General features: G+C 50.9%; 7 protein-coding genes; 6 read left to right on the top strand and 1 right to left on the bottom strand.

Moving 5' to 3' along the window:
- Positions 1 to 32: 32 nt before the first annotated feature.
- Positions 33 to 1,795, bottom strand: RCC_05428 (related to allantoate permease; the record flags this gene model as incomplete). XM_023770699.1 has 6 exons in its annotated part: positions 33 to 648; positions 700 to 894; positions 951 to 1,158; positions 1,208 to 1,292; positions 1,341 to 1,532; positions 1,583 to 1,795. 6 exons carry the CDS (start codon positions 1,793 to 1,795, stop codon positions 33 to 35), a joined length of 1,509 nt encoding a protein of 502 aa, XP_023626467.1.
- A 1,065-nt stretch (positions 1,796 to 2,860) lies between these two features.
- RCC_05427 (probable Golgi apparatus membrane protein tvp-23) lies at positions 2,861 to 3,571 on the top strand (the record flags this gene model as incomplete). XM_023770698.1 has 3 exons in its annotated part: positions 2,861 to 2,951; positions 3,009 to 3,350; positions 3,414 to 3,571. The coding sequence occupies 3 exons, from the start codon at positions 2,861 to 2,863 to the stop codon at positions 3,569 to 3,571; spliced, it is 591 nt and encodes a 196-aa protein (XP_023626466.1).
- A 3,128-nt stretch (positions 3,572 to 6,699) lies between these two features.
- RCC_05426 (uncharacterized protein) lies at positions 6,700 to 9,097 on the top strand (the record flags this gene model as incomplete). XM_023770697.1 has 7 exons in its annotated part: positions 6,700 to 6,769; positions 6,825 to 7,557; positions 7,633 to 7,687; positions 7,865 to 8,057; positions 8,130 to 8,346; positions 8,434 to 8,944; positions 9,002 to 9,097. The coding sequence occupies 7 exons, from the start codon at positions 6,700 to 6,702 to the stop codon at positions 9,095 to 9,097; spliced, it is 1,875 nt and encodes a 624-aa protein (XP_023626465.1).
- A 341-nt stretch (positions 9,098 to 9,438) lies between these two features.
- Positions 9,439 to 10,251, top strand: RCC_05425 (related to Phytanoyl-CoA dioxygenase; the record flags this gene model as incomplete). The annotated part of the gene is made up of 1 exon (XM_023770696.1): positions 9,439 to 10,251. One exon carries the CDS (start codon positions 9,439 to 9,441, stop codon positions 10,249 to 10,251), a length of 813 nt encoding a protein of 270 aa, XP_023626464.1.
- Positions 10,252 to 10,685: 434 nt separating this feature from the next.
- Positions 10,686 to 12,120, top strand: RCC_05424 (uncharacterized protein; the record flags this gene model as incomplete). XM_023770695.1 has 2 exons in its annotated part: positions 10,686 to 10,782; positions 10,841 to 12,120. The coding sequence occupies 2 exons, from the start codon at positions 10,686 to 10,688 to the stop codon at positions 12,118 to 12,120; spliced, it is 1,377 nt and encodes a 458-aa protein (XP_023626463.1).
- Positions 12,121 to 12,441: 321 nt separating this feature from the next.
- Positions 12,442 to 13,670, top strand: RCC_05423 (uncharacterized protein; the record flags this gene model as incomplete). XM_023770694.1 has 2 exons in its annotated part: positions 12,442 to 12,554; positions 12,626 to 13,670. The coding sequence occupies 2 exons, from the start codon at positions 12,442 to 12,444 to the stop codon at positions 13,668 to 13,670; spliced, it is 1,158 nt and encodes a 385-aa protein (XP_023626462.1).
- Positions 13,671 to 14,267: 597 nt separating this feature from the next.
- On the top strand, positions 14,268 to 15,443 carry RCC_05422 (related to GDSL lipase/acylhydrolase family protein; the record flags this gene model as incomplete). XM_023770693.1 has 3 exons in its annotated part: positions 14,268 to 14,480; positions 14,532 to 14,693; positions 14,748 to 15,443. The coding sequence occupies 3 exons, from the start codon at positions 14,268 to 14,270 to the stop codon at positions 15,441 to 15,443; spliced, it is 1,071 nt and encodes a 356-aa protein (XP_023626461.1).
- Positions 15,444 to 18,170: the final 2,727 nt, after the last annotated feature.

Here is an 18,170-nt window from a genome sequence, read left to right as displayed (position 1 = left end):
GTCTATAGCCTGCATTTCAATAAACCACAGCCTCACAATGTATAGACAAAGTCAGGCCTTTCATCTCCAGCAGCCCACACTTGCTCGGCGCTCTTCCCGGCAAGCATGCCATCCCTCGCGCCAGATCGACGTCGTCTGTTCTCTGCCCTGAGCATCAAATGCGTGAATAAAGACCCTCCAAGCAGGCAAAAGGTCAGATAACCCAACACGACTCCATGTCCAGTTTGATAACGTGGCTTTTGCTTTGCGTTGTAGATCGAAGAGGAAACCATTCCATTGAGATTGCCCCATCCGACCACGATCCCAATCACGACTCCACGTTTGTAAGTGCCTTCGATGTTGTTCGCCACCCATGCGAGAGAGTTCGGCACGCAAGGATAGATGCCCATTGCACCAAGAAATGTTCCAGCATATTGGATGTGTGGATCAGATGTTGCCAACAACATACTGAAGCCGGCGATGCCAAGCAGTGGGATGCAGATATTGCAGTATCCGCGCCATTGTGTCCGGTCTGCAAACCATCCGACTGCTACTGTGAGGGCAGCGGCGACGGCATATGGTGGAACGGTGAGGAGTTGAGCACGAGTGCCGGTGTGGCCCATCCCGGCTAGAATTGTTGGTAGAAAGAGCGAAAAGGAGTACAGTGGCCTAGCACGATCAGCAAGCTGTACCATCACACATGAACAACGCAGTACTCACATGAAGAAGCCCATGGAGATGACGGCGTACGAATACGTCTTCCAGTCCTTCAGAGCTGCCATGACGTGAAGCTTATGGTAGTCTTCGGTGCCGGCACTACCTTGTTTGTCATTTGCGAGACGACAAAGAACTCGTTGCCGCTCCTCGACAGTCAAGAAGCGAGCGGTCTGTGGCCAGTCAAACACCATCCACCAGCTACGTCGGTTGGTCAGTTGCAGAGCGCAGCAATGTGTACAGACACCAAGACTCACCAGAAGCAGCCCACGAAAATGGTTGCCAGACCCTCGATAATGAAGATCCAAGCCCATCCAGAGAGCCCTCCCATGCCAGCCATTTGAGCAATAGCGGCTGCGAGCAGACCACCAAAGGCACCAGCAAGAGCAGCGGCTGAGAAGAATATTGCAATACGAATGCCAAGTTCAGATCTTTTGTACCAGCAGGACAGATAGTAGTTGACACCTATCGAGCGGGTAAGTTATAAACCGCATTTATCAAGCATACTGCTTACCAGGGAAAAGACCGGCCTCAGCAAGGCCCAGTAGAAAGCGAACAACGAGCAGGCTTGCCATGTTCTTTACAAACCCCATGCACATCTTGAGAGACATCAGCAATTGCCAAATCAAAAGGTCCTGAGAACTTACCATCATCAAACCCCAGAGAAGAATGATGGATGTGAAGAAAACTCGCGGAGATAGACGCTTCAGTATCAGATTCGTAAGAGGCTCAGCCCCGGCGTATGATATGAAGAAGATGATCAATGTGATGTTGTAGTCGAAGCCCTTGAAATGTAGATCGTCCTCGAGGCCAGCAAGGCGTGCATTCCCGATGTTTGTCTTGCATTGTCAGCGTGTTGCCGTCTTTCAGCGATCGAGAGGAGACTGACTCTGTCTAGGAACGACAGCAGATAAAGCAAGCAAAGCCATGGTATGAGCCAGAGATCGATCTTTCGCACAATTTGCTTGTCGAGACGAGCTCGCTCTTCTGCCGACTTGCCAACATCGGGATCGTATAACGGCTCAGACGTGTCGGAAGAATCTGAGCTGAGTACCTCTGCTTGCGAATACTGAGCAGCTTTTTCATCGTCAAGAGACGACATGATGACCGACAATGAATTGAACAATGGACAGCAAAGGAAGATTTTCTCAACAGGTCAAGAGGGCTTCTTCGCTATAAGCTGGGGAACCGGGCTCGTATAGTTTTTCAGCCTTTGATAGTGGTCTTATCGAAACGCATAAAGCGCCGTCTAGTGTGACCACCATTTCGCCTGTTGGTCGGTAGCACAGAGATCAATTGAGACATTCGGCTTCGGTCTAGACACGTGCATGGGGGTGCGTGCGTTGGCTCCCATTACTTCCCCAGACGAACAGGAACCAAATATATTAATTCAAGCATTGAGGATAAGGTACTTTCCGTCCAATCAGCAGTCGGTGGTTGTACGTGGCACTTTGAGAGTCTCGAACTGTTGGTTAGAAGTAGCGAGCCAGATGCAATGGGTGCATGTGTCGTTGGAATTCGACTGGAAAGTTGGTGCGGCTGAGATGTCGTGCTCTCTCATCTTTCAGCTGAAATTCCATGGCGTTTTTCACATCCGTCGGATCTTCTTGGACAAGATGCTTGTTACAAGGCTTTTAATAGTTGAAAGGTACCCAGGCACCTCTTTTGTAAGGCACGTTCAAGCCATGTCGATGGAATTCTGTCAAGTAGGTAACGTCATGCCGTTGGGCTGCTCGAGTAGATCTGGCCTAAGTGACTCTCGCGTTCAAGGCTAAGGTACTGCTTCATCTTCGGAAGAGAGGTCCGGAAGCGCTGTACCCGCACATCTGACGCGAGGGTGTGCGTGTGTGAATTCAGGCTGCAGACCGAAGGAGTGATAGGTATTTGGGATATTTCGGACAAGTCAGCGGCATCCTTCAGATCTGGAGGAGAACAACCTGGAAAGGGTAAATAAAGTGGATGACTAACGCCCATGCTCTCCTGCGTCGGGTGACGGTCTTCGGAAACGCGTCCTTTGCAGCTGAAAGTGCCGTGGGGAGCAAGGTAGGACAGCTCATGCAACAACTTCCACCTCCTTTGAACAAGCCCAATCCAGCTCTGGTCAAGCTCAAGGTGACAGTGTAGCTGCCCAGAAGCTTCACAAAGGACTTCATCCCGACAATCCACCATGGCAGACCTCGAAAGCACCCCCGRCCAGCTCAACTGGAGACTCAGCGCGCATCCCATCACCCTCGTCACCTTTCTCGCCTTCCGCATATGTATGTCCTCTTGATACCTCCTCGTCCGGTTCAAACGACACTAACACTCCCTCCCAGCAAGTCTTCTCGTCTACCTCCTCGGCCTAATATTCACAGAAAACTACGTCCTAGTCTTCATCGTCACCATCCTCCTCCTCGCCGCAGACTTCTACTACCTCAAAAACATCGCCGGCAGACGTCTCGTGGGTCTCAGATGGTGGAACGAAGTCAATGTCTCGACCGGGGATTCACACTGGGTCTTTGAGTCCGCACCACAAGCCAATGAACCAGGTGGAAAACTGGTGAATGCTACGGATAAGAGATTCTTTTGGTTGGCTTTGTACGCGCAGCCRGGACTGTGGGTGGGGTTGGCCATTGCAGCGATTGTTAGTATCAAGCTGATATGGTTGACGCTTGTTGGTGAGTATCTTGGGACGTGGGAGACACATGGCGGAAAGGAAGCGGCTAACAATACTTTGGCAGCCATTGCACTGGTTTTGACCATTACGAACACTCTGGCGTTCTCGAGGTGCGACAAGTTTAGCCAGGCCAGCGGGCTGGTGGAGAGAGGGCTTTACTCTGGATCGCTTGCGAGGAATGTGGGCGGTGCTCTGGTGTCTCGGCTGTGGAGTCGTGGGTAGTTGTGTCTCCTCGACTATTGCGAAGAATATCATAACGACTGTATAACACATCAAGAGTTGCGATTCAACTGTTGGCCACTAGACCGGTCTTCGCATTGTCCTCCAAGGTATGTTCGAGGCAACCGCATTGAGCAACATCACAGAGACAAGAGATACGGCTGAGAGATCTGCTCACATTTTGACTAACAATGTCTAACAATACATCTGGTGTACATACAGAGACCTGATTCAGCTTGAAATCCTCATGTTACCCAACACCACCAAGGCAGGAACCACCTCGCCCCAAGTCGAGAAGAAACGCACAATGAAAGGATGGCGAGTTTGAGATCCGAAATGGACGTGGACTCTCCGAAGCCGCGAAATGATGGGCTGAGTAACGACTCTCTCCAGCCCTGGTACGATACCATCGATATGGGGAAGTCTCATGGCCAATGTATCTCGCAGGTCTCTCCTTCGTGACGCCAGACCTCCGTTTGTATTGGCTATCTGCCGCTTGCGACGTTGTAACTGGATGACTTGTGGCAAAGGCAACACAATCGGAGTCGAGGAATAATGGCTTCGAGTCAATTTGGCGAGTTGCGTAGGTTCCTCCAGGACTGGCATATGAAAGCGGATTGTATTGAGCGGATATGGAATAAGTTTACACTCGTAATGGATCTGTCTGCAGGTTGAGCTGAGGACGAAGAGGTTGTGTGGAATGCCGGTGTTATGATCGTGGTCGAAGTTGATAGGAACACCACCGGGGACACCGAGTACCATCTCATATACGATGTTGCGCATATCGGCCGGGAGCATGGCTAAGGAACAGTCGTTGAGGGTTTGTTCCGTTCGCTGCGAAGCTCTACCTGAGATTGTGTTCGGGATGTGACCCTTCCTGGGCATGTTTCGTTTGTTGTTGTTGTCGGAAAGCATCGAGAACATAGCGGGTGAGACATTGGCTGCRGACGATATGTAGAGGCGGTCCATCCCGTTCAACGTGGTATGGGAGGCAACGGTCTGTTGGGCGGCGGGCCTGGACATGGAGGAAGACTAATTGGCATGCTGGGAGTGTAGATGTGCTGTGACTGCTGGAACAATATGATCGTTGCAAGACAAAGGTCTCATCCAGACTGCATGGGGTTCTATCATTTATGACTTCTCATTTCTATCTAGAGATAATCCTTCAGAGAGGGGACCGGGTAAAGAGGCAGCAGTTTAGCTTCACCCTCTGTCGATGCCACAGGCACCGATAAGACATGGCGACTCGCGCCAAACACTTGGTTACTTGATTCCATGGTAGAAATGCGGATTCTCGACTAGCGTTCTCCCGGTACCAGCTGAGTGATCTTGAGCGGCGCATGAATTTCGAATCAAAGCGGAAGGATTTAGCAGCCCATACAATCGGTACGAGAGTGATGAACCTGAACATGATGCGCTTGAGGTCGTTCCACTTTTGCGGCGTTGTGCGCGGAGATCGGAGGGCTGTCTGCGCAGCCTCGCCCGGGGGCTTGTCACCTTTGTCGTCCCGAAATGCTGAGGAGTGCATCAAGATATCCGCAGGGTCTGTTTAAACGAGCTCGCAAAGAACAAAAACAAAGGCGCAGGCGACATCGTCGATTTGAGACATTGAGCCTTACGGACAGGAACGACGCTTGTGATAGCTGTGCGGTAGTGAGTCCACGGAACAAGAAGTGCGTCTGCTACACAAGGTAAAAGACTTGATGTTCGTCAGTGAATCGAGCATTCAAGTGGATCACCACCTGAAAGTATCACCACGTAAGAGCTGAGGTCGCGGAAGTGACAGCCAGAAGCCGGATGGCCGCTAGATCTCAGTAGGCAGCGCCAGGTCCTTCAACGTGGGGTGCGGAGCAACAATAAGGTATCCACACATTGAAAGGAACTTCTCCAATGCCAGATCCGGTGACTCGTACTTGATGTCTCCAGTCGTGCGGGACAGACGATTACTGGGCCAAGCGATCATTGCATTTGGTTGACTTGGCAGCAAAGGGTCCATGAGTATCACTGTTCGTCAAAGAGGCCATCATTGATGTGCCGCATTGAAGTGCTCTCCACTCTGCTCTGCACCTCTGTCCGAGTTTGTGTTCTTGCAAGCAGCAAAACCACAGCCACAGAGCTGCGGTACCAAACGTGTCGAACCGCCCTGCGTGTGATGCTTCCTTTCAGGACAGCTCGTGCGTGCGGAAGGGCATCGTGGAATGTTGGCTTATATCTCCCCGAATTTCCGTCTCGTCACCTGGCGTGACTGGAAGCAATGGTCGTCTGATCAGCCTACAATGGACCTGCTAATCACTGTTGATAGCTGCCAATGCAATGACTGGAATACTCAATCTGAGCGGCGGGATCTTGTACTCTGACGCTATCATCATGGACATTATCATCGATGACCCCGCTGGACGAGATCTCAAGCAGTACTGTTTGGCGTCCATTAAGATGCGTGGTATTGCAGTTCGCGTGAGGCGCGGCTGCAAGGCAAGCATCCTAATTTGTTCTAGATCGCGTCCAGAAGGGCCTGTAGCACGAGGTGGCTTCTGCAATGCTTTCACGGGATTCTGTGGCTTTGCAGCGACAGCAGGTTTTCGCGCCGCCCAAGATGAAGCTCCACGAGTCCGCTACAGCGGGTGGGTTGACTGGGTTGACAAAGGGTCAGTCGAAGTATACCAGAATGCTGTGTAGCTGGCACTCCGAATTAGCAGCTTGAATAAACATGAGTCCAGTCTAGAGGACGGTTCACAGCGAGCGCGGCATCATCATAGGATGGAGGTACATGTAGTGAAGTCCAGTCTTTCTAGCTCGGCCATTTCGCGGCACGTGGGAGGACAAGGGCGAAACTGCCACGCCGGATCCAGATCCAGTCGTGGTCGCGAGAAGTGCTGAAGGTCAGGGAAATGGTGAGCTGGTCTTGGAGCTTCGCGTCGAGATAACTAATGTGCATCATGCTGGATCGGTGGAGGTCGAGGAGTGGGTTGTTTCGACAAAGGAGGTCAGGTAGATAACGTAGGTAACCTTGTCGTCTCCCAAGGATGTCTCTACTCCTAGCGTCCCCGTCCCATCCAGCCAGCCTCGCTTCGACCTCAATCTCAACATCACACTTGTACCATCCTCACTATAGAAATGCCTGCGCATCTACAATGGCGACCTCGGAAGCGCCGTTCATGTCTCTCCGAGAGGGAGATGGAAAGATCACGCGCAAGATCACCGGCAAGTGCAAGACAGATTGAAGTAGGTAAGGTAGGCACTGGCTGACTGTGTCTAGCTTGTGTCGCATGCCGCAAGCAGAAGATCAAGTGCTCAATGAAAGAGGGCCAGACACAGTGTGCCCGCTGCAAGAAGCGAGGTCTGAGTTGTACTGTCAACAAGAGCCTTCAAATGATTCTTCAATCCGACGTTGAGTGGAAACAGCACATGGAGCGCAAACTACTTTCCGTGGAGCATGCGCTTGMGAAGGCTGGCATCGAGCTTGTCGACGAAGATGACATGGATGAAGACGAAAGTCCTGAACAGTACGGATCGACGCCCGCAAATGCGCAGAGTGCTCAAGCATCGGCCACGCAGCCGGAGAAGCAAGCGTACGAGATTGTCATGGATTCGGACAGTGGACCAGCTGCGATTCCTGGCTCGGTCGTGTCCAGCATAGCCTTCCCCGGCCTGGAGACCAGCCGCGCTCAGCAAGACCTCATCAGTCGAGGTATTCTCACCGCCCTACAGGCGCAGCGCTATCTTGACATCTATCAAAACCGCCTTGATCACTTCTTGTATCGCATCATTGGGGATCGGAAGAACTTGGAAGAAGTTCGAGTAGCCTCTCCGATTCTGTTGGCGGCCATTTGTACAGTGGGATCCCTCCACCTCAATACGCCCGACTTTGAAAGACTTTACCAGGAATTTGTTTCAATCGCGGCCGCCCAGACCTTTTCTCGGCGGAACACTGTGGAGGATATCAGAGGTCTCTGCGTAGCTGCATTCTGGCTGAGCGATGTTTCGTGGAGGTAAGTGTCATCCATTGACTATTCCTCGAAGCCATCGCGGGCCGGGACTGTGTAGCTAATAGTCTCCGTCTTTAGTTGCATCGGCATGGCAGTACGTATTGCTACAGAGATTCAGCTGCACAGGTCCATTGTGAGTACATGTATACGGCTTTCATCTCCTTCCTTTGCGGCCATTCTCTTCCGGGCATGTAAGATCGTCTCGATGGAGGCGTCTCCATGTAACTTTAGCGTCTCGGAGAGACGTGGTCTGCATGCTTTTTGGCCGAGAGTTGCATCCAGCTGCTGACCTTTCGTCTCTTGCCGCTAGTTCAGAGCGCTGGACGGTGACAGAAACCACTACCTTCGTACGCGTCTATGGTACCTCGTGTTCGTATGCKACCACCAGTTCAGCGTAGCTTATGGCAGGCCACCGATGACGCGACAATGTGACGATGCTATCCGAGCTTCGATGACATTTCTCGATACCGAGCACGCGGTGGAGGATGATGCCCGATTGATATGTGAGTTACCTCTGCCCTTCACCTCAGCCCGGAGGCAGAGCACATGTGACTGATCTGAATCCGAATGCTCAGCGCAAGTTCAATTTTGGACGACGGGTGCCGAGATCTACGAGACGTTCGGGGTCGATGTTGACAGACCTCTTTCTCCGATGATGATCGGGAGACTCGGGAGACTCAGCGATGACCTTGATCGAGTGAGAGACACTTGGTATGGGCGCTTCAAGGAAAACCGTTACGTCGGCAATTATCCTCGCAAAGGAGTCCAGCTTCACTGCCACTTCGCAAAATTGTAGGCCAGCAGGGTCCCGGGGGTGTTCCAGGACCCATCGCCCATTCTGCAAGATACGTATGCTGATGTTAGCTTTGTTTTCTTCAGGTACTTACATTCGATGGCGTTTCGCGGCATCGGCCAGCCATCGTTCAAATCCGCAGATGTCGCATCAGACATCAACGCCCTCGCCGAAACATCCCTCTACTCGGCATCAGCAATCTTACACGCAATCGTCGACGACGAAGAGATACAAGGCCACTTGAACGGCTTGCCAATGTACTTCGACGTCATGATCGCGTTCGCAGTGGTTTTCGTCCTGAAGGTCTCGACCAAATATGCCAGCTCAGTGCCAATCGATACAAGCCATATTCCTGCTCTTGTTGAGAGTACCGTCCAGGTTCTTCAACGTGTAACCGCCAACATGCATCCGCGGCATCTCCTGGTGTCCGTGGCAAGAGGAGCCCAAACTCTGTTCAACAAAACCTGCCCAACACGATCTCACGGTGGTGCAGTTCCGGCAAATGCACATGTAACGATGAGCCAACCGACATTCGACGAAAGCCTCTACGACATGGGAGCTGACTGGAACAATTCGATCTTCGACAACTTCTATATGGTCGGTTCTATGCGTGTCAACACTCGTATGGTGCTAACTTCTTGCTTTTGCGTGTAGGGCGAATATGATTTCTTGTCAAACCAGACCATGATGAACAATTTTCAGCCTGATTTGAACTACGCAGTGCCGCAGATGTTGGCTGCGGAGGACTGACATGTGCGAAGGCTAAGACCTTTTTGCTGCATCAATACGGCCTCTCTTTTGCAATTGGGGCTGTTTCGATGAGTTTGACGTGGTAGGAGCGACGCGTTCAACTCCAACGCGACGTGCATACAGTACACGAGTTCTTCGACGTGGCAAGGGTGCCCTACCTGGGAAATCGTTTCCAGCTTTCCACGGGGCGAAAGCCGGTCCTCGTAGATTCTTACAACGGACTTCGTCCCGCGATGTACTTCCGAGATAGGAAGTACCCCAGCAGATCATATGGTACAAAGCATCACACTGCGCACACTCCTGTCCTGGATTACATACAATACACTTCTTCTCCAAAATCAATGGCAGAATACAATTTGACGGAAGAGCAAGTAGCTCACTTCGATTCCGAGGGCTTTCTCGTGATCCGGGCCCAAGATCACGACCTGGTGGAACCTATCGTGCTTCAAACCTGGGCGGACGAGGTCAAGGGACTACCGCAAGAGCATGGAAAGTGGATGCCATATGACGAGACTCTCCCAAACGGACAGCGTCAGATCATGAGGACCGAGAACTTCGTCGACTACCATCCAGGCCTGGCCTCGTTACTCAACGGCAAGCCCCTCGCCAACATTCTAAAACAGCTCACGCGGGATGACATGTTGCTCTTCAAAGACAAGATCAACTACAAACTTCCCGGAGGCAACGGCTTCGGTGCACATATCGATTCGCCGGCCTACGATCACGTCGCCAAGATCGAGCACACGACAGCGAACTTTGCGGTGCATCCAGCGACCATCGCGAACGGCTGCATCGAAGTCGTTGCCAAATCCCACAAAATGGAAGTAAAGCTCGCCAATGGCGGTGCTATCGATAAGGAATGGGAAGCCAGCCAGACCTGGATCCCCGTCGAGCTCAACAGTGGCGACTTGCTCATCTTTGGCTCGCATTTGGCACATCGATCAGCACCAAATACCACCTCGCAGCCGCGTTCGAGCGTGTATGCGACGTATCATACGGTTACTGATGGAAAGGATCTCCGCGATAGGTATTATGCTGACCGACGAGAAAATTTCCCTCCTGATCATGAGCGATTGCCCGGGAAGGACTATAGTGAGGGTGTAAAGAGATATGCTTTTGCTGCGCCGTTTACGAAGATTGAGGGGGCGAAATGATTGTGTGATGAAGTTCCGTAGCGCAAGTCATTTGACCTCTTCCGCTGGTCGTACGTGACAGTTCAACATTCGCGATTCGTGTTCCTGGCTCGATGAAGGTATGGAAATAGGCGATTTCAATTCTTGCGCCGACCCTTATATCAACGAGTAACTCTATCATGCCCGTTCCCGAAATCCCCAAGAATAGTTGTTGACACGATCGTAACGTTCAAGCACAGTCGAGGAGTCCCACCCCTTTCACATCCACGCAGTCAAGCTTTCGTGTGGAATGCATGGCATTGCAATCAACATGGCTTTGTTGATGTGCTTGTTTCCATCTCCCGAWCGACGCCGCACCGCCGTCATTATTGAGAGTCTGCTTTGTTGAACATTTGCCTGGATACAATCGAGTGACGATCCCCCATGTCTGACACAGTGCCTAACAACGCCACATCATGAGTTCTGCTCTTCTGGAAAACTTGGCCAATGTGGATGCCGGCGGCTGTCCAGCGCCATTCATCGGCGAGAGTCTCTATCCCTATCGAGGCGGTTGTAAGTGTTGTTGACAATTACACAGCAGACTGAGGCATCATCTAACGATGTGTCGCAGTCTACGGGGGGCGAAATTGTGCTCCAAACCCACTTGTCGACGCATCCGATACAGGCAACGTCTCGCGATGCTGCATACCTTGCCCGGTCTTCGACTACGTCTACGACGATCATTTCCATGGCCAATCCGATGGCGCGGCTTGGGCGAACGTCGCCGGATTCATCCTCTGCGGCATCCTTCTCATATCGTATGCTGCTTTGCCGGCGAAGGTGACTCGTCGATCGTTCCTCAACATTATCCTACTTATCGGGATCATGATGCTGGAGTTGGGATTTATTATACCTCTTGGACAACAACCGGAACAGTGCTTCGATCCTGTGACGCCGAATGGGATGAGAAGCTCGGCTACCTGTGCTGCGGGAGGCGGATTTGCAACGTTTGGAGGCATGGCACTGGTCTCTTGGGTGCTCGTCCGAGCATTGTTTATGCACCTGCAGATATGCTGGAGCATCGTCCCTGATCGGACATACTACATTGCTGCGAATGTTGCTGTCTGGTCCATCACGATAGCTTTGACGTCCGCAGTCCTCGCGCATGTCGGTGTTAGCTTCCGTTTTGGAGGTTACTGCCATGTCAACGTGGGATCCATTTCGACGTACTGGGCCTGGTTGGTTGCATTTGCGGGCATCTCTCTCCTTTTGCAACTTGCTACCTTTGCATACTGCCTTCAGGTCTACATCTCGGCTGCATTTGCAGGACGCCAGCAACTCACAGCTGGCAGCAACAAGTCGGGGTCAATGAGCGGTACGACGCAGTCTCGAAACGCTCGGATTACGGCCCGTCGAGTGTGGAAAGTACTGGCTCTCCAGTGGCGCTCCCTCGCGATCGTCATGATAGCAATCTTCACCACAGCCTTGGTGTGTGTGGTCTTCATGGTGTACGACGACAAACTGACACAGGAAGCGTTTGTGAACACCGATGCTCTCATTCCGTGGATACTGTGCATTATCGAATTCCAGGACAATAGTCGATGCCTCAATCTAACCGGGCCTATCATTCTTCCTCAGAAACTGGCGGTTGTCACGCTTTACTTCCTTGGCTTTGTGGGGATCGAGGCCTTTCTGCTCTTGTTTCGAGTCGCGTTCATGAAATCCTGGCTAGACTTGTTACGGACGCCCTTTTGGAAGAAGAAGGCCAAGCGGAGCACCTGGACGGGCGAACGCGATGCCACACCGCATACCACCCCTCGGCGAGGCAATGCTGTCCGGGGAGAGGAGATTGACGGCGGAGACGAGACTTCGACCGAGGCTACCAATGAGAGCTCCAAAGAGCAGGTTTAGAGCCTCTGATGGCATTCTTAAGCCGCGTGGTGTGTCTGCGGGCTTACCTTGTATGTACAGAACACAATACGGTCTTGCCCGAAGTGTCTGCAGTGTCACATTTCGGCGAGTTTCACAAAGGGGTGCGATCAGGCATCACATTGGGTGTTGTGCATGTTGTGCGTGTGGCATGCCATGTGAGCGCGGTCGCATATGGAGTACCTTAGAGTGGAGGATGTACAAATACTCGGYAGGATGCGGCTTTGAACCCCTGTTCTGTAGCTGCCTTAGTTGCTGCCGATCCGCGAGCCTTCGATAATATCTTTCTCCATCGACATCATCATGGCCACGACCTATAGGCCGCGCGTGTTTCTCGACATCAGTATCGGCGCAGAGCCGGTGGGCAGACTCACAGTCGAGCTGTTCACGGACAAGACGCCTCGCACTGCTGAGAAGTAAACATCATCTCCACTTCTTGTCAACCTTCAAAGGCATAGTCAACTGTGAGCTAACAACGATCCCTCAGCTTCCGCCAGCTCTGCACCGGCGAACACAATGGCCTCTCATATGCCAAGGTGCCTCYGCATCGTATCATCGACGACTTCATGGTGCAAGGTGGGGACATCGAGTCCGGCGACGGAACAGGAGCACAGAGCATCTATGGAGCTGAGTTCGAGGACGAGAACCTCAACTGGCGCAAGTTGGATGCTGCTGGTCTGATATGCTCAGCCAATCGAGGAAAAGATACCAACGGCAGCCAGTTCTTCATCACGCTCGACGCATGCCCGCATTTGGACGGAAAACACACCATCTTCGGTCGGCTTGTGTCCGGCGAGCATGTCCTCCAGCAGATTGCAAAGGTCGAAGTAGATGAGGCAGACCACCCGCTGGAGCCGGTCTTGATTTCACGCTGTGGGGAGCTTGCACGAAAGGATAAGGGGAAGGCGAAGCGTGATTCACAGCAGGAGATTGCTGGGCCTACTACACCCGGGACCGACGAGCGAGGCCGTCGGCGGCAGAGCGACCTGTCGGATGATGAGATGAGTGCCGTCCCACAGCCGGCACAGAGACGCACTCGGCGGCAGAGCGACAATACTGTGGACGAAGGCAAGCGAGGCAGACCGCGCATACGCTCTCGCTCTCGCTCTGATAACTCACAAGCCCTGGAGGAAGTCGACGAGCCTAATTCTGACCACTCATCAGTCAAGATGCACAAGCGCAAACGCAGCCAATCTCCGAGCAGACGCCTGGACAGACGCTCGGATGGCGCAGAAGCGGAGCGTCGGAGGAAGAGTCTTCCCAATCAGTACAACAACCATCGCACGCGCGATCGTGAGCGGAACCACGGGCCCGACGACGAGGACAGGTATCGACCAAGCCCGCGGAGGGACAACCAGCGGTATCCGGGACGCCAGAACGACAACACTCGCCATCGGTCGCGCTACGCTGACGAAGGCAGACTCGCCAACGAAGGTGATGATGGACGACTCGATAGCGGAGACTCCTACGACGATCAGGCGCATGCGGTCAAGTACAAAGGCCGGGGAGCGATGAAGTTCCGGGAATGGTGAGTTTGACGATTTCATGACCTCGACATTTGCTGTGCGACATGGGTGCTATCTGTAACAAAACGTCCACGAGCGCCCCTGCGGTTTCGTTCTAATGGCTGTACGACGTGAAGAGAAGAGTGTAACAAGTAGCCAAATTTCAATGGTTGAGTACACCGCTTTCACACAGTGAAAGTCTATGCTTGCTGCTAGCCGCCATGGATCAGCTGGATATCCGATATCCGATATCCAGCTCCTCTGCGATTGTAACCATGAGCGCCCGCGGACTACATGTAAGTTAGGTACTACTGACTCTGTTCAAACGAGGCTTTCGGCAACTCGCTGAACTGCTTGCCGTATTGGGCAGTAACTACGTCCTAGTTTGAGCTCAATACAGCCTAAATACAGTCCAGCTGCACACCTGACCGCTTGTCGCCTTAGAAACGCCGCACGTCAATACTCAGACAGAGTGCGGAGAAGCAATTGCCGGTCCAGCTATCCTTGAGACTAAAGTAATCATAACGCGACGCACGAGTAAGGTTGGCGCAAGAGGAAAGCTTTTGTTCGAATCCTGTTTCACACCCGACCTGCACTTCCAACATTAGAGACTCCACGGCCACGATGCTGTTTATAACCGTCTTCACACTGGCCCTGGCGAGTTTGTCCAATGCACAAACGACTGAGTCCTCGAACAATCAGACTTCGCACTTATGGGGATTGAAGAAGTTTACTTCTTGGTGCTCATTCGGCGATTCCTATACGGATGACTCTCGACTCTCGTACTTCATCAACAACAATGGCTCGGCACCGCCTGTCGGCTGGGTCAATCCTGCAGTACGCACCCACAATCCGAGTCTCGATTACACTTACTGACCACCACGATAGAACTACAATTCTGCGAGCGGCGGACGTCAATGGCCGCAATATGTCAAGCAATACAGTGGCCTCACGGACCTCTACAATTACGCTGTTGCTGGAGCTGTCTGCAGTAACAACCTCATCAAGCGGACCGTGCAAGTCGCGAATGGGGGATTGATTTTGTTTCCTGTACCGTTGCTCATCCCCGGCTGCGACCACGTGTGTAGGCTGACGATATCACAGGATGTCGAAAATTATGAGATTCCAGCATTCATCGCAGACTCTCAATACACCGGAGCAAACGGCACAAAGTTCATGGCCGCTCCCCAAGACGAGACGGTCTACTCCATGTGGATTGGAACCAATGATCTCGGGTCCTTTGTGGGAGACACTCAAGTGCAGGGAAAGAACCTGGTGGACTACTTTGACTGCGTATTCGCGCAGCTACAAGCCCTCTACGATCACGGAGGACGGTACTTTGTGATTCAGAACATCGCGCCTCTCAATCTCGCACCAATGTATGCCCTCCCAGAGATCGGAGGAGTGGGGAACGTTACCAACAGGACCGAAACCTCCTATCGCATGTTGGAACAAGCTGTTACCTCCAACGCAATCTACGAATACAGGACTGCTTTCGCCGCGAGGATTGGAGATTCATTCCAAGGAGCCCATTTCGCAGTCATGGACATGCATGGTTTGATCTCGGACATGTATGAGCATCCAGAGCAATACCTGAATGGAACTGCGCCCGTGAATGTTACGAGTTATGCTCATCAGTGCAACGCGGACAGGTCACAGTGCGTGACCTCAGATAGCCCGGACTCGTTTTTGTGGTATGATGAACTGCATCCTAGTGAGCAGGCTGGAAGGACTTTTGCCAAAACTTTCATCGACGTCGTGATGGGAACTAGTCGATGGGCTACTTATTGGTCTGCTTAGAGGCGGCGATGCAGCAAGGTCACCGCTTCTATACATTTTATAACATTATACCAATACTTACAAGTGGCTGGTTCCTTACTCACTTCCTTCAAAGTCATCGTCAGCGTGCGGCCCGCTTGATGACCATGCTCCATTACAGCTCGGTTCGTTGCCATCGCGAAAGACGTTACATACTGGAGTCGAGGAATCCATACTCGCTGGCTCTCGGGCTCCAACAAGTTATCTGGCACCACGTGGATGGAGAGGTTCTGAAGCGGCATGGCTGACCTCCTGAGCAGGAGTGATGTACCTCTTGCTTGAATCCTGGGTGCGGGTACCAAAGGCTTTCAGTCCAAAGACCATTTGAGACGACGTGATGAGAGGGTGTATGGCGCTCCTAGAAGTCAATGCACCGAGATGGTCAGGAATGTGCTAGAGTATCAGCATTACGCTTGTAATGGCGCGTCAGTTTTCTGTATGAGTTTTGACAAGGTGCTGGCAAGAGGTTGCTAAGTTCTTGTTGTACGGACCATGGTCGCTCGGCTGGGAACCAGCGAGAGAATTGCCTGCTTGCGGTTCACAATCCGCAGCTAATCGCCCCAGCCCCTGACCTTTTCGCGAGATGACCTTTTGATATCAGAAGTGAAAATGACTGGCGCATGTCGCCTGGGAAGTCCCACGACGTGACCCGCACTCCTGGCCGCCAGCAATGCTGTGCAGCCACGAAGCTAATGCATGACATGTAGCTCACGGGCCAAATACGAATGCCGCGATTGGTGCTGTCGCCTGGCCAAGGCAGAGGGCAGCAAATAAGCCTTTCGTTCAAGCTGTGAGCCAAAAGACCTTGATGATGAAATGCACAGCACCGCCTCGAGCGAAGGATCGCGTGCAGATTGAGCTATGCCGGATCTTGAACATGGATGGGTTCATGAGGACGGGAGAAGCCACAACAGCACAGAACACGGTATACAGCAAGAGCAATGGACAGCCTTAAGATACAGAATGACAAGAATGAGGGATCGAATTTGTGTTGGGTGTGAAATGAAGGAAGTGCTTCGGTATGGAAGATGGGCGCAGCTACCTTACCTTAGGTTGTGCCCCCGCAAAAATCCCGATTGGTGAACAAATCGAGGGCGCATTCTACGGTGGTCTTTTAGCGACTTCCCTGCAACAACGCGATCTAATATAGCTTAACGCCACTAAGTGGAGTAATTTCACACCTCGCTTATTAATTCAATTGCCCGTACAATTACATGTAATAAACGTCGTTATTTGCTTGTATGTGTGTAATATTACCGTCCCGTTATTACTTAGTTACCGGTCCTAATATATAACGGGTTTTAGTTACCTATATCTTACTTTAATGCTGCTATTATGCATATGCTTCTACTAGTAACTTATTATACGCGTAAGAGTGATATTTATGTACTATAAGACTCTTCCCTCTACTCTTCTACCGTCTTCCCTAGTCCTCCTAATAACTACTATATTTAATACTCTAATTAGTACTCTTACTATCTATCCTCCCCTCTTTACTCTATTCTACCTCTCCGTATAATAACCGAGAAGGAAGTTCGCCGCTTCGGTATAGGCGACGTCGACCTATAGGATATATACTACTCGTCGGACGATAATAGTAATCTATACCTTATAGTTAACGACGATAATATAAGTAAAGATAATCGCCTTGCCTAGACGAGACTAACTAGTATAATCTAGCTTAAGACTAGTAGCCTCTATATTACTAAGGAACAGGCGGAGATAATCGATACGGCGAGTAGCTACGCCCCGAAAATTAAGAAGACCTAGGACCCGGCGAAGTAGATAATACTTAGAGACCGTAAGAACACTATAAACTCGATAATTATCTAGAGCCGGTTAGTATAATTACTTCTAATTAAGATCCGAGTATTCTTGCTAATAGATTCGTAGCGGTAATATTATTAACTAGGAATATACCGCCTACTAAGGCCGGCCGATCCTAAATAAGAACGAGCGAAAAGAGGGCAGAGGCCCTTAAAAGGTACTCTTTCTCCGCCTTCCTCCTATATAAAGATGTTTAAAGCTAATAATAGTAGGAATATATAAAATAGGAGCATATAATAGAGGGTGCCTATAGAAATTGTATCTAGAATAGTAAGAAGAACTTATACTCCGTAAACACCTTAAACGACCGCATCCTTAAGCATAAATAGAGCGAGAATACTAGTAATAACTCTAATATAGTAGGCAATACGGTAGATCCTTAGTATAAGGGCATAAGATTCCCCCGTAAGGCAAGTACGAAGAAGGCGAGCCGTAGTAAGGGAAAAGGCAAATAGTAGAGGCTATCTCCTCCTCTAGGTAGTATAATAGTACTAAAGTAGTTTTAGAGGTAGGTATAGAGCTAGCTCTAGAGCTTATTATTTCTTTCTCTCTCCCCTTTTCCTTTTATAAGATATTCTATTTCCTTTATAGAACTAAATTAATAATCGGAGTATATACCCTTTCTCTAGTACTATTATACGGCTACTATTTATAGAGAGAAGGGTTTTATCTCGGTAGAATATAGGTATCCCTTTTTCTATACTTTATATTTACTTTACTTATTTTCGAAAATAAGACTATATCGCTATTCCGCCTCTCGTATTCCTCGAGTATACTATTATTCCCTTTTACTATTATACGCATACTCCGTAAGGAGAAAGCATAAGATATTTATAAAATAGCTAAGTCCCCGTTTTATTTACTTTATATGTTCTCTCCTAA

The sequence above is a fragment of the Ramularia collo-cygni genome (genome assembly GCF_900074925.1).
Source record: "Ramularia collo-cygni strain URUG2 genome assembly, contig: RCC_scaffold07, whole genome shotgun sequence".
Lineage (NCBI taxonomy): Eukaryota > Fungi > Ascomycota > Dothideomycetes > Mycosphaerellales > Mycosphaerellaceae > Ramularia > Ramularia collo-cygni.
This window is presented reverse-complemented; position numbering and strand designations above follow the sequence as displayed.